Here is a 24,235-nt window from a genome sequence, read left to right as displayed (position 1 = left end):
AGCGCAGTAAACGTACGAGTACAATCTGGACTTGTGTTCTAAAGCGTTTACTGCAAGCAGCCAACACTTGTAACACACAAAAAAACAGCGCAAAACCCCCCAAAACAGACAGCGCCCTCTAGGGATCGTGGCACTGGCTAAACACGTGTGCACACAGAAACAGGAAATTATCCCAGTATGTACAATTTTATACAGGATTTGATTGAGGCATTGCTTTTTTTGACGATATTTTTTAATTTCACTCAACAAAAAGGAAATGCAAGCATTAGGCCCCTATGAATGTATATTGAGTATGTGGGGAAAGTTTTGGTGGTGTAGTACAAAAGAAACTTCAGTTATTGCTGGCTAATGGTCGTAAAACTTTCACCTATCAACGCATAGCGTTAAGGAAGCCCAAAATATTAGACCCCTTTACGGCTCACGGGGGAGCCTTTAGAAGTAGATGCTTGTGTGGCCTATAATAAAATAAAAACATCTCCAAAAAAGGACATTTTCTGCTCGCTACTCACTATTGTTTTTCTGCCGAATCGAACGTTTTTTTACTTCTCAATTTGCTCAATGCTTTATCTTTTGGTCACTTGGGCACAAGCCTAATCGCTTGCCGAACTGCCGAGCCACGACCGAGTTGGACTAAACCATTCTGTAGAAGGGGTGTTTTGCGGCAGTGCGTGTGCGCTATATATCGTGAACGGCGGGCATCGTAAGCGGACAGCGCGCCCGTCTTGCCAGAAAACAGAGAACAGAGACAGAGAATGTCAAAATTACAAAAAAAGGAGTACAGCGCCCCAGTTACTATACTCATACTGGGTCTGCCTAAAACCATTATAGTATAGAGTTCGTCATTTTAATAATACTAATAATAATATCGAAGTATAAATATAGCCAAACAAGGTACTCAAGGCGCTGAGTATATATATTATAATATACATACAAACTTTCAGAAAGATAGGTAGGGGCCCTATTGAAGTGATGAATTCTGAGACAACTATTTAGCACCTTGTACGTAGGGGTTTACAAGGTGCTATGGCGATACAGCAGCCACAGCCAGGAACACCGGGGCGGACCCCTTCTCTTTTCGATAAGTGCACTGGGTTCTCATGCGTTACGCGACACAAGGGGCCAACGGCTTTACGTCCCATCCGAAAGACGAAGCAATGGTTTAAAAGTGTATTGACTATTGCTTTTTAAGGACACAAGTGTCATGGAGACGATAGCGGAGCGAACCTAATAGTTCTAGACTAGAGTAGACATGGTAGACCAAGTCTTAGAACCAGAGCCCGAGGTTCCGTACATTTTAAGTATTCCTTTAAAAGTAACTGCACAGAATTTAGCCTAATTAATTAATATTGAAAAACATAACAAAATAGTAAATACCTTCGCTTTCTTCACGTTCTTCCATGATGAGTTCACCCTTCATTCAAAATAGTCAGGACAACAAATGAAATTGGGGCCATAATTGCCGATGGATTGGCGACTGAACAAGAAGCTGTCATCAGTGAGATTGAGAAAGTCAATAAGGTGTTTACTGCTGGTGTGCTGATCACAATATGTGCATGGTGATATGATTGTGTGTAACTAACTGATAACTCACTGTATCAACGTAATTTCTGTGACACTGACATAGTGACAGTTTATTCGAATAACGAAAGGTTGCTGGTAGCAGCACAGAGGCTGGTAGTGTACACTTAATACTCTGTCAAGTCTTTAACGGTGACCCGCTCTAAATTTTGTTTAACCATAACGGATGGGTAAACATGTGTACAAACAATAAAATATTGTTGTTGTCAGTTGATGAGACATGATGATTCAAAGATCAACGAACCACACACATTAAAACAGTTTACATTGACGATGTGATGGCCTTCTCTGAACAGCGCCCTCTGTTGATAGTCCAATACCAACAGAGGGCGCCGTGTAATAAAAAAATACAGCATTCTCTGAATCGATCACATTGCTCGGGGAGGGCCGACCCGTCAAGAGATATCTGTCCACCAGATATTTGTATAAATAATAAGTAACAGTTGCAATCAATTTAACAACCAAAATGATCTATGGTATAAATGCAATGGCCGGACATTTCGACCCTAGCAGAGACTTTCCCACAGACAGTAGCTTAATTTTTTCGTATGCTACTTGATGGGGCATGGGAGTATTCGCCCCCTCTATGGGGGTGCGTTCAATTAGCTTCCCTGGGTCGACTCCGCGCTGCTCACTCGGGTGGGTGAGCCCCTGACAAGAGCACTCTCGCCCTCCCATGATGACGTCATGCACCTCGGGTCTCCCCCAAGTGACCCACTCCACAAGCAGGGAAATGGGGTCTAACCCGGGTAGCTCCTGGAATGACGTCAAAGACCGGGGTCGACCCAGGGAAGCTAAACTAACGCACCCATTTGACACAATTCACCCGACGTCATCATCAGAATAATCTTGCATGCGCCATAATATTGGTGGGCAGTGTAATTGTGCGTTATTCACATGTTTGATTGAGGCAAAGTCTGCCTCGGATTGACGTCACAAAAGGGGTAGGCGGAGTCACCCCCAAACAACTTGCTCTATTTTTTTTTACATATAAAGCGTTACAAACAATATTACTCAAAATTTAGTTTATTGTTCATAAACATAATAATACCCTAATGTTTGAAGAAACAAATATTTATTTCCAGGTGACTTTAAAGCCACTTAACACTACTATTTCGACAAAATGAGCAGCCAATTTCATTTTCATGCGCTCAAATTAAAGCTGTTCTGCCTCTTGAGTTGTTACTGCGTTTCAAATTCAGAATTCGGCCATTCGATTTCGTTTTGAGTCGAGTCAAATTCCTTAAGCACTAGGTTCAATTTCGCGTATCTTCCTTCTTTTTCGTGACACACACGTCTCAAGAAGCGTCTGCATGCTGCTTTGATGAATTGTTAAATTGAATGATTATTTTCTTAAATCGAATGACGCAACATTACATTATTGACTAATCATAAAACGAAAGCGAATGACCATTTTTATGTAGCATTCGATTTCGCGCGAAATAGAATAACTTTTAGTGGCTAAATTGACTGCTCATACCGAAATTTGGTAGAGAAAACCATTATTTTTAATGTTGGTGCATAAGGTTGTCATAAAATATTATACACGACTGACTAAGGCTGGCTTGTGTCAAGTCTTACTCCCCCAGTTATCAAAACCAAGTCGTACGGTTCACGCTCTTTCAAATAATATGCATCTGTTCAGTTTTTGAACAGTCTTTCAGAGGTTGTCAAACAGACTGAGACATCAGAACAATTCAAACCCCGGTTAAAAACATATCTGTGTTATTTGTATACCGCCCTTTTGATCGTTTCCTTTTACATCGCATAGGGACCTCACGGTGATAATAGTATAAGGCCACATACCAACAAATTGTTGATTGTCCTTTTTTTTGCGGATTGGGGAGGGAGGGAGGTTTTTTTAATTTATTTTTTAAAGTTTTGTTGACATGCCATTTTTATGAAATCAAGAATAAAGAAATCATCACATGATGTTTTCAATAGTTTTGTCAAACAAATTTAACTCCGAGATGACATTTTCTGTAAACTTTTTCAAACAACTAAGCACAGTTGTAGCCCAAGTAATATTTGAAGAAATGTTCTTGCGGGGGAGGGGGTTGAACGGTCGGGCGAGGACGATCAACAATTTGTTTGTTTTTATGTGGCCTAAACATGGTTTTATATGCCGAGATGAATAAACTAACTATCATAGCAATCCTTTATTTCCTGGACAGGACCCACAATAATTTCTCTGTTGGGGTCAAGGCTATTGTCACAACCAACCCATCGGGGTCGTTGTTGCAACCGAGGAAGAAACAAACACTGCAGAAATAAATTTGCACTCAAGCCATTAGAGATTATATTTACAAAATATTACAATTTATTTACAACGCAACTCTTCTGCAATCTGAATTATTTCCAGTGGCCACACCTCAAAAAACAATAAATTCAACTTCCAAAATTTACTCATTCCAAACCTTAAATTGAGTCAACCCGACTCTTAAACTTGTGAGTTACAGTTACTGGCTTCAAGTAACCTTAACTCGCCAGTAGTTGATTCAAGTTTCTACGCCTTGCATCACCTCGATCTCAAATTCCAACTTCTCAATAATTTCAACAATATATCTCCGGTACTTTGCAAATTCTCAATAATGCAACAATATCTCCAATACTTTGCAACTTCTCAATAATTTCAACAATATATCTCCGGTACTTTGAAATTCTCAATAATTCAACAATAACTCCAATACTTTGCAACTTCTCAATAATTTCAACAATATATCTCCGGTACTTTGAAATTCTCAATAATTCAACAATATCTCCAATACTTTGCAACTCTCCGCTTTTGGACCAACAATTCCTTTAAACAAAAATGCTTTTACAAAATGCTTTATATTGAATGAAAAATACTACTTCAATCCAATGGGTTCCTCCATAAACATAATTAAAAGTAAATTACGATTTGTCGAGCTCAGTCCTCCTCTGTGCCTCACCAGAACTTAACGTCTGTGCTGTAGCAACGCAAGCAGAACTCTAAATGCATAGCCCTCCCCATCCTACACATCACCCCACTCACTTCAGAACTGGTACTCTGCACATCACTTCACTTTCTCCCATTCATATACACCACCACCACAATCTACACTCAAGCATACCAGTGAAATTCTCAAGACATTCCTGAGAGCCAACGCCCCAAGGAAAACAAAGGACCGCCCCTAACAAAAAATCTTTGTGCTTGCATTGCAAGTTTTACTGCTGCACAGTAGCACTTGCCCACCTGTCCAAACTATTTACAACATTTCAACACAGTAGCTGTAGCAGCTGCACAGTAGCTAGTAGCGCTTGCCCCAGCAGTTGCACAGTAGCAGCTCGCGTTAGCACTATTTACAACAGCAAATCATGGCCCTATATTTTAGAGTACCACACAATATACAAAACAACTATTACCAACTGCTTCCATTAGACAACCTGTGACAGCTATTAAACAATATCATACACGACGGTCTGGCTTAAGTCAAGTCGATGGTAGATGACACAGCGGACCAGTCTATGATGTAAAAATCCAGCGGATAAACAACCTTTCACTGTCCATTCAAACTTTAAACTATGTTTTCCAAGCGTGTTGTCTTAGGAAGTCATACATTCATGTTAACTTAAACACGATGAGTAATTAAACAAAACATTGTTCAGTTTTATTTTGCCAGTTGCTAACCGGAACTAATGGTTAACAAAGAACCTGCTAGTGATAATTTCTCAAATTGAGCTGCGATGGTGTTTTTGCCTCCAGTTTAACCACAGTGCAGAAAAAACAGCCAGTGATAGTACACCAGCCAACAGACAGAAAGCAACGGTGTAGTCTCCAGTCAAGTCGTAAATCAATCCTGCTGGGCACAAAACAAATTAAAACAAATCGGGATTATAGATAATATTGGAGACTTTGTCTCGTTTTATTCCTCTCTATTACAGTTACAAATAAAGAATCTTCGGACTGAAAGTAAAAGCCGTTTTTCTCGCCTTATATACAGCAAGTGAGAACACTTATCTTTGAGAATTTTGTCTTTAAATTGTGAATTAGGTTGTATACTTAAACTCTCACCTGGAAAATATAGAAGAAGGAGAAATGTCACACCAGCCAAAGATCCCGTCCATCCAAATACATGGCCCATCTGTTCTTTGCCGAAAGTCTCCTTGACCACAACATCAAGTAGTATTGCTGACACTGACACAGCGTTTCCAAAAACAAAAGCATTTCCAGTAATCAGCCAATACGACGTCAACCAAGGATCCAAGGCGAAGTAAATGGTTTGTAGAAGTAGAGCTAAGGCAATCCATGTGTGTGTGCTGAAAACTTGAACAGTTTGGACCAACGGACCAATCACAAAGCAGGAGAACCCCCTCCCGAGTCCAAAAGCAACGATGAAATGCGATGCGTCTTCCAACGTGAATTCTTTATACACGGTCGCATACTGCACATAGTATATCAACCAAGCAGAGTTTGTCATTAAATATATGCTGTACATCAGAGCAACCAGCCAGAATGATATGGATGAGAATAAACCAAGCTGGAATGTATCTCTAGTAAAAGAATAAACTAATGTAAAACAGCCAAAGCAGTTGCTTGGTGCCACTTTGTCTTCCCCGGTCTCTTGCTCCTCGTCTGTGAGAGCTGCCTCATAACCATCTTGACTCCTACTAGCTGCAGGTGGTTTCATCAGAGCTCCACAGACAGCAAGATGTAATAATAATCCTCCAAGAAGTAGCATTGTTCCCCTCCAGCCGTAGGTATCTAGGAAGAGTTGTATCAAGGGCACAGCGGCCACGAAGGCGAATGCACTGCCCAAGGTTGCCAATCCGTAGGCCATAGCAATAGATTTGGTGAAAAAGCACCCGATAAGATGTTTTGTTATTACGTAGGAAAAGCCAATAGCTGGTCCTGAATTGTAAAAGAAAAGCAGAACAAATTATAAAATAGACAACACTGGACACTTTTGGATTGTCAAAGACCAGTCTTCTCTCTTGATGTATCTCAACATTATTCACAAAGTAACAAACCTGTGAAAACTTGAACTCAATATTGGTCGTCGAAGTTATGAGATAATAATGGAAGAAAAAACACCCTTGTCACACAAAGTTGTGACAGTGCTTGATTTCGGAACCTCAAAATATAGTTGTGAGGTCTCGAAATCAACCAACAGCTCTCCATTGTTTGTTATTATAGGTTTTCTCGGTCAAATTCGGCAAATGAGCAGTCAATTCCATTTTCATGCGTTCGAATTCAAACTGTTTTGCCTCTCCAGTTGTTACTGCGTTTCAAATTCAGAATTCGGCCGTTCAATTTCGTTTTGAGTGCAGTCAAATTCCTTTAGCACTCTGTTCAATTTAGCGTATCGTCATTCTTTTTCTAGACACACACGCCTCAAGAAGCGTCTGCGAATTTGAATACTGCTTTGATGAATTGTTGAATTGAACTTTGTGTTTTTTAAATCGAATAACGTAAACGTACAATTGACTAGTCTTAAAACGAAATCGAAGGACCCTTTTCAGTAGCTTTCAATTTCGTGCCAAATAGAATAAGCTGGTGGTTAAATTGGCTGCTCATTTTCCGAAATTTACCGAGAAAACCTAATTAACAAGTAAGTTTTATTGCTATTAATCATTTTGAGCTATTACCAATAGTGTCCAGTGCCTTAAGTTCTCATAGAGTCTGCTCTGTGTTTAATACGTATCACTATACTTGTTAGTGTTCATATTGGTCTATTGGGTTTTATTTATCAGGGCATGCCTACCACAAGCTTTGGTTATTTTGGTTGTGCCCGCTCATTTCAATTTTTTTTTTTTTTTTTTTTTATTATGTTAGAATGGAAATAAATGTCCTGAAATAAATGACGTGGCGCACTATGCAGCCATTCAAAACAGAAACACATTGGCTAACCAATTCTCTCAGCTTTGAAGGTGCACTGGGTTATGTTACGTAACACAACAAACGGGACCAACGGCTTTACGTCCAATCCGAAGGACGCAGCAATGGTTAATAAGTGTCTTGCTCAAGGACACAAATGTCACGGTTAGGGATTCGAACCCACACTCTGCTGATCACACAGTAATATAAACAAATTTCGGCCATTCAATTTTGTTTTGAGTCAAGTCAAATTCCTTCAGCTCTCTGTTCAATTAAGGGTATCGTCATTATTTTTCGTAACACACGCATCAAGAAGCGTCTGCAAATTTGATTGCTACTTTGATGAATTGTTAAATTGAATGATAGTTTTGTTAAATCAAATGACGTAACATTACATTTGACTATAACCATAAAACGAAATCGAATGACCCTTTGCAGTAACATTCGATTTCGCGCGAAAAAGCTTGGTGGCTAAATTGGCTGCTCATTTGCCGGAATTAACTGAGAAAACCTATAATATTTTCAGGGAAGCTTTCAACCATCAATTTCTTCAAACTGTGTAAGTTTAATGTAAATCTGTGGACATTGTTTTTTGTCCTAAAAACAAATACCCATACCCTCAATTGTTGTTTAAAACCTTGCATGGTCGTGGTCGTAAGATAAAAGCTTTCGTCTTCGGCTCGGGCCTTTATCACACGGCAACAATTGTCGGTTTTAAACGGCCGTTTAAGAACTCGTCACTACGAGTTTGATTCTGTGAATAATAACACTGTCATTACTTACCTGTAAACACGGTAAGGATGAAGGTAATGGCGTATAAACTGGACAGGAATGACGCAGTTATCATTGAGATACCGGCCACTAATCCACACACTGTTAACACAGTCCTGGCGCCAAATCTCTCATTAACTGGCGTTGCCATGATGCCTGGTACAATATAAGAAAATAATACATCATCATATTATAGAGACATCCTTTTTGTTATGCAAGTCGCCCAAAACAAAAGCCACTCTAGGTTAAGGGCTACAAGGAAGAAAACATATACATGCAGAAACTCAGTGGAGCTGAAGGTAGGAATTGACATTTCTCTTAAAAGATGGAATATCATAAGATGAAGGAAAACATGCACCAGGCAAGGAGTTCAAAAGAGATGCAGTACGAGGGAAAAAGCTACTGGAGTAGCTCTTTGTTCTACATCTCGGCACAGCCACAGTATAAGTATGAGAACAAGCAGAAAGCCTGATCTCGCGCTCAAACACCCTGACAGGGGGAGCAAGGTTAGATAGACTTGTGGAACATTTACCATGGAAATATCTGTAAAATGTATCTATATTCCACGGGGAACTAGTTGCATGTTTCCTAAAATACTCCAGTTGAGCCCTTTTCTCGGGAAGTTTCTGGGACATTTAGGTAGATCTTTTCACACTACAAAACACTCCCGGGAATTTCCCGGGAAATAATTAACAGTGTAGGGTTAAGAAACGAACTGTGCATATTCCTGGGAAATAGGACTTCCGGGAGTAACTAAATTGGGATAGTGAAAACGGTTGCTATCCCAACTTTGGACTCGGTAAATGCAAGCCAATTTAACCACCAAACCATTCTATTTCGCGCGAAATTGAATGCTGCTTAAATTGATCAATCAATTTCGTTTTGAGCCTAGGCATAATGTTGCGTCATTCGATTTAAAAAAATAAACATCCAACTTAACATTCCACAAAACATTACTAAACGTTTTTCCAGAGTCCAATCAGCTTTGCTAAATTTAATGTATTGCTAAATATTTTTATTAAACAAATTGCTATTCGAATGACACAAAACGATATTGAATGCACGAATTCTGAATTTGAAACACAGAAACAACTGGTTTGACAAATTCGCTTTAATTCGAACGCATGCAAATCAAATTGGGTGTACTTTTGCCGAAACTGACCGAGAAAACGTATACATTATAATAAAAGCAGGCATTTAGGCCAAATACAAAAAAAAAATAACAGTTTATCGACCTCTCCTTCTTCAGTTTTTGAGGCCGCATACTTTTTTTCTTTTCTTTTCTTTTTTCTGTGTGTTTTTCATTTAACTTGCAAATATTTTATAGTGCTGACTTTAAACTGGAGAATTGGTGGCTAGTTTGAATTAAAAATGCTGGGCAGCCACCTTTGAAAGAAATAAAAAATAGGAAGGCCTTCTGATCATTCCGTCTTTTTGGAAAAACCCGGACGATCAACTGGTATTTTGTTTTATTGACATTTGATAAGCGCGGTGGACACTATTGGTAATTACTCAAAATAATTATTGTCATAAAACCTCACTTGGTAATGAGTAATGGGGAGAGGTTGATAATACAAAACAATGTAAGAAACGGCTCCCTCTGAAGTGACGTAGTTTTCGAGAAAGAAGTAATTTTCCACCAATTTGATTTCGAGACCTCAAGTTTAGAACTTGAGGTTTTGAAATCAACCATCCAAACGCACACAACTTTGTGTAAAAATGTGTGTTTTTCTTTCATTATTATCTCGCAACTTCGATGACCGATTGAGCTCACCACCAAGTGAGAAGACCAGTCTTTGACAATTACCAATAGTGTCCACCGTTTTTAAGGTACCACAGCGCTTTATAAGAAACAGAACAAAAAGCAAATAAATAATGGCACTGGTTAACGGGTCACAAGCTCCATTGTTAAGTCGTTCCATTGATACAAAATGCGTGCTGTACAATATCATGGTAAAGAATATTACACAAGGAAACAAAATAAACAAAACTCTTTGTGATAACAAGTCAAGGTCCTTTCTGTTGTTCTCAGACCATGGGCAAACAATCTTTGCAGACCTTGGTTTCCTACGCGTGGCCCCTGCACAGAAGGCCAATGCCGAATTGCATAGACCTGAGTAATATGCCTGGGCCAATTTCATTGAGCTGCTTAAGCACAAAATTTGCTTAAGCACGAAAATAGCTTGCTTAGTTTACACATGCTACTGGCAAAACCTCATGCCATGTACATTGCTTGTGACTTATATTTAGCTGTTGTTTACTTGGCATAACAAATGAGTGGAGTCTTAGTCGGTAATCTGATTTTACGAAGCAAAGATTTTTTTGCTTAAGCAAAATTGTTTGCTTAAGCAGCTCTATGAAATTGGGCTTTCACACAATTTTTTCCTTCACACGAATCGGGATAGAACTATACAGTGTTTAAAACACATCGGTGTTTGTGTAAAAACCAAAACTAAACCGTTGTCCCCGATTCAAATTTAACATTGTATTGTTGCAGTACCCGCTGCCAAAACATAGGATTCGAACTGCCTCTAGCTACCGGGAAATCTTGGTGGTATAGTCGGTAAGACACTGCTCTAGAATTGCAAGGGTCGTGGGATCGAATCCCACCCGAGTAATATGCCTGTGATATGTTTTCACAGAACTCGGGAAAGTACTGAGTATGGTATCAACACATATCGGTGTCTGGGTAAAACCAAAATTAATATTGCATAGACCTGCTTTATAAATAATAATAATAATGACAATTTTAGTCCATTTATGAAACAGGCTCGAGGAGTAGGTTTCACAAAGAGTTAAGACTAGTCTTATCTCGAGTTAGGACGAGTTACTCGTCCTAACTTAAAGGCAGTGGACACTATTGGTAATTAATCAAAATAATTATTAGCATAAACAGTATAGTCCAAGGCCCAAACTTCGTGTTTCACAAGTTATATAGAAAATAACAAACCTGTGGAAATTTTGGCTCAATTGGTCATGACATGTGTTTAAAATAAATCCGTAATTCTCGATATCGAGAATTGATATTGTTTTAATGTTTTCTCAAAAAGTAAAGCATTTCATGGCATAATATTTCAAGAGAAGTCTTTCACCATAACCTTGTGCAAACCATGTAAGCTATTTGTAGATCTGTGAACTTTTAATTTTGTTTTCTGTAGAGTGTCACGGCCGAGTGGTTCAGAGCATCGAATTCAAGTTCTGGTGCGAATTCACCGGAGTGTGGGTTCGAATCCCGGTCGTGACACTTGTGTCCTTGAGCAAGACACTTTACTATAATTGCTTCTCTTCACCCAGGGGAATAAATGAGTACCTGCGAGGGTAGAGGTTGATATTGTGAACGAAAAAAAAAAAGCCTTTGGAGCGATATAAACTGTTGCCCAGGTTGTATACTCCCAAGGGAGCTGAGAAACATTAAAAAGGGATGTTATTGGCCCTATGACCAGGGCACTAATGTAAAGCGCACTGATACGGTTATTGTGAAATGCGCTATGTAAGAATTATTATTATTATTATTATTATTATTATTATTATTATATTCTGTTCCGAGAGTGTCCATACTTACTTGAGAGATACGCACTTGCTTCTATAATAGCAACCATCCATCCAATCAACCAAGTTGAAGTGACGAACTGTTCTTGTAAGGAAGGTAACATCATACCCATACTTTTTGTTAGAGCACCCCACGCCATTTTTGATATAAATAAACCCAACACAGCAATCCAACCATGTAGACCGCCATCTTGGAAAGCATCGACTAAACGCTGTAAAACACGTCCAAAGCAGCCACGCTCCATTTTAGAACGACCCTAAATTCATTCTGCATTTTAGCTATACTGTAACAACAGAACGTACTTTCAATGCTTGCGTTTTTTTCTCGTTTTTGTTTGTTTCCAGACACACAATGTCCAAAGGTAACTTCAAGGTTTTGGCTACAATCATTTTTTTTTTTTCAAAAGCTCCAACTACTCCTGGGGCTGAAACAGTTTAGGTTATAATAACATGACTCTATTCAGGCACGTCACGTTACATACCAATACAACACATTCATAAATCTTGTTAAAGGCAGTGACACTATTGGTAATTACTCAAAATTAGAAGCGAATTTGACGTCACACCCTCCTTTCGCAGCGATTATCGCAAGGGAATAGAGCAGAGTTCAACTGCTGCGAATTGTTCGTTGCGAATTTGTGACGTTAAAGGAACACGTTGCCTTGGATCGGACGAGTTGGTCTATAAAAAGCATTTGTAACCGTTTGTGATAAAATGTATATAGTTAGAAAGAGGTTTTAAAAGTAGAATACAATGATCCACACAAATTTGCCTCGAAATTGCGTAGTTTTCCTTTTACTTTGCGAACTAACACGGTCGGCCATTTATGGGAGTCAAAAATTTGACTCCCATAAATGGCGGACCGTGTTATCCGACGATGTAAAAGGAAAACCGTGCAATTTGGAGGCATTTTTGTGTGGATCATTGTATTCTACTTTAACAACATCTTTCTAACCATATGCATTTGATAACAAAAGGTTACAAACGCTTTTTCAAAGACCAAGTCGACCGATCCAAGGCAACGTATTCCTTTAAGATTCGCTTCGCATTCGCATTAGCAGGAAGTATGAACCGGGCTTAATGGGGAGAGGTTGATAATAATAATAATGATAATAATAACCAAGACTATACGCGCATGCGCACGAACGGAACCGGAAAACACACGCGTACGGACACCGTACATGTACATTCAACTCGTATACTGAACATACCATGGAGGTGGAAACATACAGAGCTCAAGCACTCGGAAACGGATACGTTTTACAGAGTTTCTTACTTTATTACGCCTTTTAACCAAAAACGTATTTATGAATGGGAATCAAAGAAAGTGTGTTGAATCGATATTCAACCACTGTGGTTGAATATTTTTTTTTTTTTTTTTTTTGTTCTTTTTCAAGAACCAGGCCTCGTTGGGATAAACCACTAGTTGAAAACCTCTTCACCGCACATTGATTCCCTTATTTATATAGCGCTAAATACGAGGTTTCTAAGCGCTGAACAGGAAGTGTAAGATAACAAAAATTACAATTAAAAGTGTGGTGAAATAGCAGAAACTGAACAGACTCTAGATGGATTCAAATAAGTGTGTTTTTAGGGCGGTTTAAAATTAGTCCAGTGTAGATGAGGCACGGAAATGGGAAGATTGTTCCGAAGAGTGGGAGTGGCGATTGAGAAGGAGCGGTTTCCATAGCGAGTGCGGGGGTAGGGACAGATTGAATTCCAGGTGGGCGGTAGACGATGACCGGAGAACACGAATTGTGATAGTGGGTGCGTTCGTTTAGCTTCCATGGGTCGACCACGTCTGCCCCGGTACGTTCGAATAGCTTTGACGGGGGTCATCCGTGTCAGCCCCCAGTGCCCTGCTTGTGGAGTGTGTCACTTAGGGTGACCTGAGGTGCATGCCGTCACCACGAGAGGGCGAACGTATCGTTCGATTAGCTCTTGTCAGGGGCTCACCCGAGTGAGCACTGTGAGGTCGACCCAGTGAAGCTAAACGAACGCACCCAGTATAAAACATTGTGAGCAACGACTTCCTCTGAACTGACGTAGTTTTCGAGAAAAAAGTAATTTTAAACGAATTTGATCTCGAGACCTCAAGTTTAGAATTTGGGGTCTCGAATTCAAGCATCTGAAAGCACAAAACTTAGTGTGACAAAGGTGTTTTTTCTTTCCTAGTTATCTCGCAACTCCGACGACCAATCGAGAGAAGACTGGTCTTTGACAATTACCAATAGTGTCCAAAGTCTTTAAAAGTTGTATATCTAACTCAGTCATGGTTATGCAAGGTTGTCCGCCTTTTCCCAAAGAGGGGGTAGGGAGGCTGTACACAGTTTGATTTGTATAACTACATACCCTTTCCCATTAGACGTATAGGCTACATACGAAGTTGTACCTTTCCCATTAGACGTATAGGTTCTACACCAAGTTGTACCTAATTCAATCATGGTTATACCAGAATCATGGTTATACCAAGTTGTTCGCCTTTTCCCGTTCCGGAGGAAGGGTAGCTGTAATACACAGTTTGATATGTATATACATACTCTTTCCCATTAGACGTATAGGTTATACACCAAGTTGTACCTAATTCAATCATGGTTATACCAAGTTGTTCGCCTTTTCCCGTTCCGGAGGAAGGGTAGCTGTAATACACAGTTTGATATGTATATACATACCCTTTCCTATTAGACGTATAGGCTATATACAAAGTTGAACCTAACTCAATCATGGTTATGCAAAGTTGTCCGCCTTTTCCCAAAGAGGGGGTGGGAGGCTGTACACAGTTTGATTTGTATAACTACATACCCTTTCCCATTAGACGTATAGGCTATATACAAAGTTGTACCTAACTCAATCATGGTTATGCCAAGTTGTCCGCCTTTTCCCAAAGATGGGGAAGGGAAGCTGTACACAGTAAGATTTGTATAACTACATACCCTTTCCTTACGACATATAGGCTACATACGAAGTTGTACCTTTCCCATTAGACGTATAGGTTATACACCAAGTTGTACCTTTCCTAATTGAATCATGGTTATACCAAGTTGTTCGCCTTTTCCCGTTCCGGAGGGAGGGAGGCTGTAGTACACAGTTTGATATGTATTATATACCATTTCCCATTAGACGTATAGGCTATATACAAAGTTGTACCTAACTCAATCATGGTTATGCAAAGTTGTCAGCCTTTTCCCAAAGAGGGGGTTGGAGGCTGTACACAGTTTGATTTGTATAACTACATACCCTTTCCCTTGAGACGTTTAGGCTACATACGAAATTGTACCTTTCCTGTTAGACGTATAGGTTATACACCAAGTTGTACCTAATTGAATCATGGTTATACCAGAATCATGGTTATACCAAGTTGTTCGCCTTTTCCCGTTCCGGAGGGAGGGAGGCTGTAGTACACAGTTTGATATGTATTATATACCCTTTCCCATTAGACGTATAGGTTATACACCAAGTTGTACCTTTCCTAATTGAATCATGGTTATACCAAGTTGTTCGCCTTTTCCCGTTCCGGAGGGAGGGAGGCTGTAGTACACAGTTTGATATGTATTATATACCCTTTCCCATTAGACGTATAGGTTATACACCAAGTTGTACCTTTCCTAATTGAATCATGGTTATACCAGAATCATGGTTATACCAAGTTGTTCGCCTTTTCCCGTTCCGGAGGCAGGGAGGCTGTAGTACACAGTTTGATATGTATTATATACCCTTTCCCATTAGACGTATAGGCTATATACAAAGTTGTACCTAACTCAATCATGGTTATGCAAAGTTGTCAGCCTTTTCCCAAAGAGGGGGTGGGAGGCTGTATACAGTTTGATTTGTATAACTACATACCCTTTCCTTACGACGTATAGGCTACATACGAAATTGTACCTTTCCCATTAGACGTATAGGTTATACACCAAGTTGTACCTAATTGAATCATGGTTATACTAGAATCATGGTTATACCAAGTTGTTCGCCTTTTCCCGTTCCGGAGGGAGGGAGGCTGTAGTACACAGTTTGATATGTATTATATACCCTTTCCCATTAGACGTATAGGCTATATACAAAGTTGTACCTAACTCAATCATGGTTATGCAAAGTTGTCAGCCTTTTCCCAAAGAGGGGGTGGGAGGCTGTACACAGTTTGATTTGTATAACTACATACCCTTTCCTTACGACGTTTAGGCTACATACGAAATTGTACCTTTCCTGTTAGACGTATAGGTTATACACCAAGTTGTACCTAATTGAATCATGGTTATACCAGAATCATGGTTATACCAAGTTGTTCGCCTTTTCCCGTTCCGGAGATAGGGAGGCTGTAGTACACAGTTTGATATGTATTATATACCCTTTCCCATTAGACGTATAGGCTATATACAAAGTTGTACCTAACTCAATCATGGTTATGCAAAGTTGTCAGCCTTTTCCCAAAGAGGGGGTGGGAGGCTGTACACAGTTTGATTTGTATAACTACATACCCTTTCCTTACGACGTTTAGGCTACATACGAAATTGTACCTTTCCTGTTAGACGTATAGGTTATACACCAAGTTGTACCTAATTGAATCATGGTTATACCAGAATCATGGTTATACCAAGTTGTTCGCCTTTTCCCGTTCCGGAGATAGGGAGGCTGTAGTACACAGTTTGATATGTATTATATACCCTTTCCCATTAGACGTATAGGCTATATACAAAGTTGTACCTAACTCAATCATGGTTATGCAAAGTTGTCAGCCTTTTCCCAAAGAGGGGGTGGGAGGCTGTATACAGTTTGATTTGTATAACTACATACCCTTTCCTTACGACGTATAGGCTACATACGAAATTGTACCTTTCCCATTAGACGTATAGGTTATACACCAAGTTGTACCTAATTGAATCATGGTTATACTAGAATCATGGTTATACCAAGTTGTTCGCCTTTTCCCGTTCCGGAGGGAGGGAGGCTGTAGTACACAGTTTGATATGTATTATATACCCTTTCCCATTAGACGTATAGGCTATATACAAAGTTGTACCTAACTCAATCATGGTTATGCAAAGTTGTCAGCCTTTTCCCAAAGAGGGGGTTGGAGGCTGTACACAGTTTGATTTGTATAACTACATACCCTTTCCCTTGAGACGTTTAGGCTACATACGAAATTGTACCTTTCCTGTTAGACGTATAGGTTATACACCAAGTTGTACCTAATTGAATCATGGTTATACTAGAATCATGGTTATACCAAGTTGTTCGCCTTTTCCCGTTCCGGAGGGAGGGAGGCTGTAGTACACAGTTTGATATGTATTATATACCCTTTCCCATTAGACGTATAGGTTATACACCAAGTTGTACCTTTCCTAATTGAATCATGGTTATACTAGAATCATGGTTATACCAAGTTGTTCGCCTTTTCCCGTTCCGGAGGGAGGGAGGCTGTAGTACACAGTTTGATATGTATTATATACCCTTTCCCATTAGACGTATAGGCTATATACAAAGTTGTACCTAACTCAATCATGGTTATGCAAAGTTGTCAGCCTTTTCCCAAAGAGGGGGTTGGAGGCTGTACACAGTTTGATTTGTATAACTACATACCCTTTCCTTTGAGACGTTTAGGCTACATACGAAATTGTACCTTTCCTGTTAGACGTATAGGTTATACACCAAGTTGTACCTAATTGAATCATGGTTATACCAGAATCATGGTTATACCAAGTTGTTCGCCTTTTCCCGTTCCGGAGGGAGGGAGGCTGTAGTACACAGTTTGATATGTATTATATACCCTTTCCCATTAGACGTATAGGTTATACACCAAGTTGTACCTTTCCTAATTGAATCATGGTTATACCAAGTTGTTCGCCTTTTCCCGTTCCGGAGGAAGGGTAGCTGTAATACACAGTTTGATATGTATATACATACTCTTTCCCATTAGACGTATAGGTTATACACCAAGTTGTACCTAATTCAATCATGGTTATACCAAGTTGTTCGCCTTTTCCCGTTCCGGAGGAAGGGTAGCTGTAATACACAGTTTGATATGTATATACATACCCTTTCCTATTAGACGTATAGGCTATATACAAAGTTGAACCTAACTCAATCATGGTTATGCAAAGTTGTCCGCCTTTTCCCAAAGAGGGGGTGGGAGGCTGTACACAGTTTGATTTGTATAACTACATACCCTTTCCCATTAGACGTATAGGCTATATACAAAGTTGTACCTAACTCAATCATGGTTATGCCAAGTTGTCCGCCTTTTCCCAAAGATGGGGAAGGGAAGCTGTACACAGTAAGATTTGTATAACTACATACCCTTTCCTTACGACATATAGGCTACATACGAAGTTGTACCTTTCCCATTAGACGTATAGGTTATACACCAAGTTGTACCTTTCCTAATTGAATCATGGTTATACCAAGTTGTTCGCCTTTTCCCGTTCCGGAGGGAGGGAGGCTGTAGTACACAGTTTGATATGTATTATATACCATTTCCCATTAGACGTATAGGCTATATACAAAGTTGTACCTAACTCAATCATGGTTATGCAAAGTTGTCAGCCTTTTCCCAAAGAGGGGGTTGGAGGCTGTACACAGTTTGATTTGTATAACTACATACCCTTTCCCTTGAGACGTTTAGGCTACATACGAAATTGTACTTTTCCTGTTAGACGTATAGGTTATACACCAAGTTGTACCTAATTGAATCATGGTTATACCAGAATCATGGTTATACCAAGTTGTTCGCCTTTTTCCGTTCCGGAGGGAGGGAGGCTGTAGTACACAGTTTGATATGTATTATATACCCTTTCCCATTAGACGTATAGGTTATACACCAAGTTGTACCTTTCCTAATTGAATCATGGTTATACCAAGTTGTTCGCCTTTTCCCGTTCCGGAGGGAGGGAGGCTGTAGTACACAGTTTGATATGTATTATATACCCTTTCCCATTAGACGTATAGGTTATACACCAAGTTGTACCTTTCCTAATTGAATCATGGTTATACCAGAATCATGGTTATACCAAGTTGTTCGCCTTTTCCCATTCCGGAGGGAGGCAGGCTGTAGTACACAGTTTGATATGTATTATATACCCTTTCCCATTAGACGTATAGGCTATATACAAAGTTGTACCTAACTCAATCATGGTTATGCAAAGTTGTCAGCCTTTTCCCAAAGAGGGGGTGGGAGGCTGTATACAGTTTGATTTGTATAACTACATACCCTTTCCTTACGACGTATAGGCTACATACGAAATTGTACCTTTCCCATTAGACGTATAGGTTATACACCAAGTTGTACCTAATTGAATCATGGTTATACTAGAATCATGGTTATACCAAGTTGTTCGCCTTTTCCCGTTCCGGAGGGAGGGAGGCTGTAGTACACAGTTTGATATGTATTATATACCCTTTCCCATTAGACGTATAGGCTATATACAAAGTTGTACCTAACTCAATCATGGTTATGCAAAGTTGTCAGCCTTTTCCCAAAGAGGGGGTGGGAGGCTGTACACAGTTTGATTTGTATAACTACATACCCTTTCCTTACGACGTTTAGGCTACATACGAAATTGTACCTTTCCTGTTAGACGTATAGGTTATACACCAAGTTGTACCTAATTGAATCATGGTTATACCAGAATCATGGTTATACCAAGTTGTTCGCCTTTTCCCGTTCCGGAGATAGGGAGGCTGTAGTACACAGTTTGATATGTATTATATACCCTTTCCCATTAGACGTATAGGCTATATACAAAGTTGTACCTAACTCAATCATGGTTATGCAAAGTTGTCAGCCTTTTCCCAAAGAGGGGGTGGGAGGCTGTATACAGTTTGATTTGTATAACTACATACCCTTTCCTTACGACGTATAGGCTACATACGAAATTGTACCTTTCCCATTAGACGTATAGGTTATACACCAAGTTGTACCTAATTGAATCATGGTTATACCAGAATCATGGTTATACCAAGTTGTTCGCCTTTTCCCGTTCCGGAGGGAGGGAGGCTGTAGTACACAGTTTGATATGTATTATATACCCTTTCCCATTAGACGTATAGGTTATACACCAAGTTGTACCTTTCCTAATTGAATCATGGTTATACCAAGTTGTTCGCCTTTTCCCGTTCCGGAGGGAGGGAGGCTGTAGTACACAGTTTGATATGTATTATATACCCTTTCCCATTAGACGTATAGGTTATACACCAAGTTGTACCTTTCCTAATTGAATCATGGTTATACCAGAATCATGGTTATACCAAGTTGTTCGCCTTTTCCCGTTCCGGAGGGAGGCAGGCTGTAGTACACAGTTTGATATGTATTATATACCCTTTCCCATTAGACGTATAGGCTATATACAAAGTTGTACCTAACTCAATCATGGTTATGCAAAGTTGTCAGCCTTTTCCCAAAGAGGGGGTGGGAGGCTGTATACAGTTTGATTTGTATAACTACATACCCTTTCCTTACGACGTATAGGCTACATACGAAATTGTACCTTTCCCATTAGACGTATAGGTTATACACCAAGTTGTACCTAATTGAATCATGGTTATACTAGAATCATGGTTATACCAAGTTGTTCGCCTTTTCCCGTTCCGGAGGGAGGGAGGCTGTAGTACACATTTTGATATGTATTATATACCCTTTCCCATTAGACGTATAGGCTATATACAAAGTTGTACCTAACTCAATCATGGTTATGCAAAGTTGTCAGCCTTTTCCCAAAGAGGGGGTGGGAGGCTGTACACAGTTTGATTTGTATAACTACATACCCTTTCCTTACGACGTTTAGGCTACATACGAAATTGTACCTTTCCTGTTAGACGTATAGGTTATACACCAAGTTGTACCTAATTGAATCATGGTTATACCAGAATCATGGTTATACCAAGTTGTTCGCCTTTTCCCGTTCCGGAGATAGGGAGGCTGTAGTACACAGTTTGATATGTATTATATACCCTTTCCCATTAGACGTATAGGTTATACACCAAGTTGTACCTTTCCTAATTGAATCATGGTTATACCAAGTTGTTCGCCTTTTCCCGTTCCGGAGGGAGGGAGGCTGTAGTACACAGTTTGATATGTATTATATACCCTTTCCCATTAGACGTATAGGTTATACACCAAGTTGTACCTTTCCTAATTGAATCATGGTTATACCAAGTTGTTCGCCTTTTCCCGTTCCGGAGGGAGGCAGGCTGTAGTACACAGTTTGATATGTATTATATACCCTTTCCCATTAGACGTATAGGCTATATACAAAGTTGTACCTAACTCAATCATGGTTATGCAAAGTTGTCAGCCTTTTCCCAAAGAGGGAGTGGGAGGCTGTATACAGTTTGATTTGTATAACTACATACCCTTTCCTTACGACGTATAGGCTACATACGAAATTGTACCTTTCCCATTAGACGTATAGGTTATACACCAAGTTGTACCTAATTGAATCATGGTTATACTAGAATCATGGTTATACCAAGTTGTTCGCCTTTTCCCGTTCCGGAGGGAGGGAGGCTGTAGTACACAGTTTGATATGTATTATATACCCTTTCCCATTAGACGTATAGGCTATATACAAAGTTGTACCTAACTCAATCATGGTTATGCAAAGTTGTCAGCCTTTTCCCAAAGAGGGGGTGGGAGGCTGTACACAGTTTGATTTGTATAACTACATACCCTTTCCTTACGACGTTTAGGCTACATACGAAATTGTACCTTTCCTGTTAGACGTATAGGTTATACACCAAGTTGTACCTAATTGAATCATGGTTATACCAGAATCATGGTTATACCAAGTTGTTCGCCTTTTCCCGTTCCGGAGATAGGGAGGCTGTAGTACACAGTTTGATATGTATTATATACCCTTTCCCATTAGACGTATAGGCTATATACAAAGTTGTACCTAACTCAATCATGGTTATGCAAAGTTGTCAGCCTTTTCCCAAAGAGGGGGTGGGAGGCTGTATACAGTTTGATTTGTATAACTACATACCCTTTCCTTACGACGTATAGGCTACATACGAAATTGTACCTTTCCCATTAGACGTATAGGTTATACACCAAGTTGTACCTAATTGAATCATGGTTATACTAGAATCATGATTATACCAAGTTGTTCGCCTTTTCCCGTTCCGGAGGGAGGGAGGCTGTAGTACACAGTTTGATATGTATTATATACCCATTCCCATTAGACGTATAGGTTATACACCAAGTTGTACCTTTCCTAATTGAATCATGGTTATAACAAGTTGTTCGCCTTTTCCCGTTCCGGAGGGAGGGAGGCTGTAGTACACAGTTTGATATGTATTATATACCCTTTCCCATTAGACGTATAGGCTATATACAAAGTTGTACCTAACTCAATCATGGTTATGCAAAGTTGTCAGCCTTTTCCCAAAGAGGGGGTGGGAGGCTGTATACAGTTTGATTTGTATAACTACATACCCTTTCCTTACGACGTATAGGCTACATACGAAATTGTACCTTTCCCATTAGACGTATAGGTTATACACCAAGTTGTACCTAATTGAATCATGGTTATACTAGAATCATGATTATACCAAGTTGTTCGCCTTTTCCCGTTCCGGAGGGAGGGAGGCTGTAGTACACAGTTTGATATGTATTATATACCCATTCCCATTAGACGTATAGGTTATACACCAAGTTGTACCTTTCCTAATTGAATCATGGTTATAACAAGTTGTTCGCCTTTTCCCGTTCCGGAGGGAGGGAGGCTGTAGTACACAGTTTGATATGTATTATATACCCTTTCCCATTAGACGTATAGGCTATATACAAAGTTGTACCTAACTCAATCATGGTTATGCAAAGTTGTCAGCCTTTTCCCAAAGAGGGGGTGGGAGTCTGTATACAGTTTGATTTGTATAACTACATACCCTTTCCTTACGACGTATAGGCTACATACGAAATTGTACCTTTCCCATTAGACGTATAGGTTATACACCAAGTTGTACCTAATTGAATCATGGTTATACCAGAATCATGGTTATACCAAGTTGTTCGCCTTTTCCCGTTCCGGAGATAGGGAGGCTGTAGTACACAGTTTGATATGTATTATATACCCTTTCCCATTAGACGTATAGGCTATATACAAAGTTGTACCTAACTCATTCATGGTTAGGCAAAGTTGTCAGCCTTTTCCCAAAGAGGGGGTGGGAGGCTGTATACAGTTTGATTTGTATAACTACATACCCTTTCCTTACGACGTATAGGCTACATACGAAATTGTACCTTTCCCATTAGACGTATAGGTTATACACCAAGTTGTACCTAATTGAATCATGGTTATACTAGAATCATGGTTATACCAAGTTGTTCGCCTTTTCCCGTTCCGGAGGGAGGGAGGCTGTAGTACACAGTTTGATATGTATTATATACCCTTTCCCATTAGACGTATAGGCTATATACAAAGTTGTACCTAACTCAATCATGGTTATGCAAAGTTGTCAGCCTTTTCCCAAAGAGGGGGTGGGAGGCTGTACACAGTTTGATTTGTATAACTACATACCCTTTCCTTACGACGTTTAGGCTACATACGAAATTGTACCTTTCCTGTTAGACGTATAGGTTATACACCAAGTTGTACCTAATTGAATCATGGTTATACCAGAATCATGGTTATACCAAGTTGTTCGCCTTTTCCCGTTCCGGAGATAGGGAGGCTGTAGTACACAGTTTGATATGTATATACATACTCTTTCCTATTAGACGTTTAGGCTACATACGAAGTTGTACCTTTCCCATTAGACGTATAGGTTCTACACCAAGTTGTACCTAATTGAATCATAGTTATACTAAGTTGTTCGCCTTTTCCAGTTCCGGAGGGGGTGAGGCTATAGTACACAGTTTTATATGTATTATATACCCTTTCCCATTAGACGTATAGGTTATACACCAAGTTGTACCTTTCCTAATTGAATCATGGTTATACCAAGTTGTTCGCCTTTTCCCGTTCCGGAGGGAGGGAGGCTGTAGTACACAGTTTTATATGTATTATATACCCTTTCCCATTAGACGTATAGGTTATACACCAAGTTGTACCTTTCCTAATTGAATCATGGTTATACCAAGTTGTTCGCCTTTTCCCGTTTCGGAGGGAGGGAGGCTGTAGTACACAGTTTGATATGTATTATATACCCTTTCCCATTAGACGTATAGGCTATATACAAAGTTGTACCTAACTCAATCATGGTTATGCAAAGTTGTCAGCCTTTTCCCAAAGAGGGGGTGGGAGGCTGTATACAGTTTGATTTGTATAACTACATACCCTTTCCTTACGACGTATAGGCTACATACGAAATTGTACCTTTCCCATTAGACGTATAGGTTATACACCAAGTTGTACCTAATTGAATCATGGTTATACTAGAATCATGGTTATACCAAGTTGTTCGCCTTTTCCCGTTCCGGAGGGAGGGAGGCTGTAGTACACAGTTTGATATGTATTATATACCCTTTCCCATTAGACGTATAGGCTATATACAAAGTTGTAC

At 39.7% G+C, this 24,235-nt stretch overlaps 2 protein-coding genes across 3 annotated transcripts in view; both read right to left on the bottom strand.

Moving 5' to 3' along the window:
- LOC117299230 overlaps positions 1–4,555 on the bottom strand; it is a 41,554-nt gene extending 36,999 nt beyond the window's left edge. The window contains exon 1 of one of the 2 annotated variants that reach the window (XM_033782698.1): positions 4,478–4,555. Coding sequence is in view for 1 of the 2 variants with exons in the window: in XM_033782696.1 (XP_033638587.1) it covers positions 1,375–1,417 (43 nt within the window). In the remaining variant the exon portion in view is untranslated. Of the gene's footprint in view, positions 1–1,374; positions 1,851–4,477 lie in introns of those variants that run through there. The other variant, XM_033782696.1, reaches the window with a different exon arrangement.
- A 79-nt stretch (positions 4,556–4,634) lies between these two features.
- On the bottom strand, positions 4,635–12,029 carry LOC117299404 (monocarboxylate transporter 12-like). Its single transcript, XM_033782945.1, has 4 exons — positions 11,751–12,029; positions 8,201–8,344; positions 5,615–6,451; positions 4,635–5,399 (listed from the first exon to the last, which is right to left on the bottom strand). The coding sequence occupies exons 1-4, from the start codon at positions 11,980–11,982 to the stop codon at positions 5,272–5,274; spliced, it is 1,341 nt and encodes a 446-aa protein (XP_033638836.1). The 5' UTR covers positions 11,983–12,029; the 3' UTR covers positions 4,635–5,271.
- Positions 12,030–24,235: the final 12,206 nt, after the last annotated feature.

Source organism: Asterias rubens, chromosome 14 (genome assembly GCF_902459465.1).
Source record: "Asterias rubens chromosome 14, eAstRub1.3, whole genome shotgun sequence".
Taxonomy (NCBI): Eukaryota; Metazoa; Echinodermata; class Asteroidea; order Forcipulatida; family Asteriidae; genus Asterias; species Asterias rubens.
This window is presented reverse-complemented; position numbering and strand designations above follow the sequence as displayed.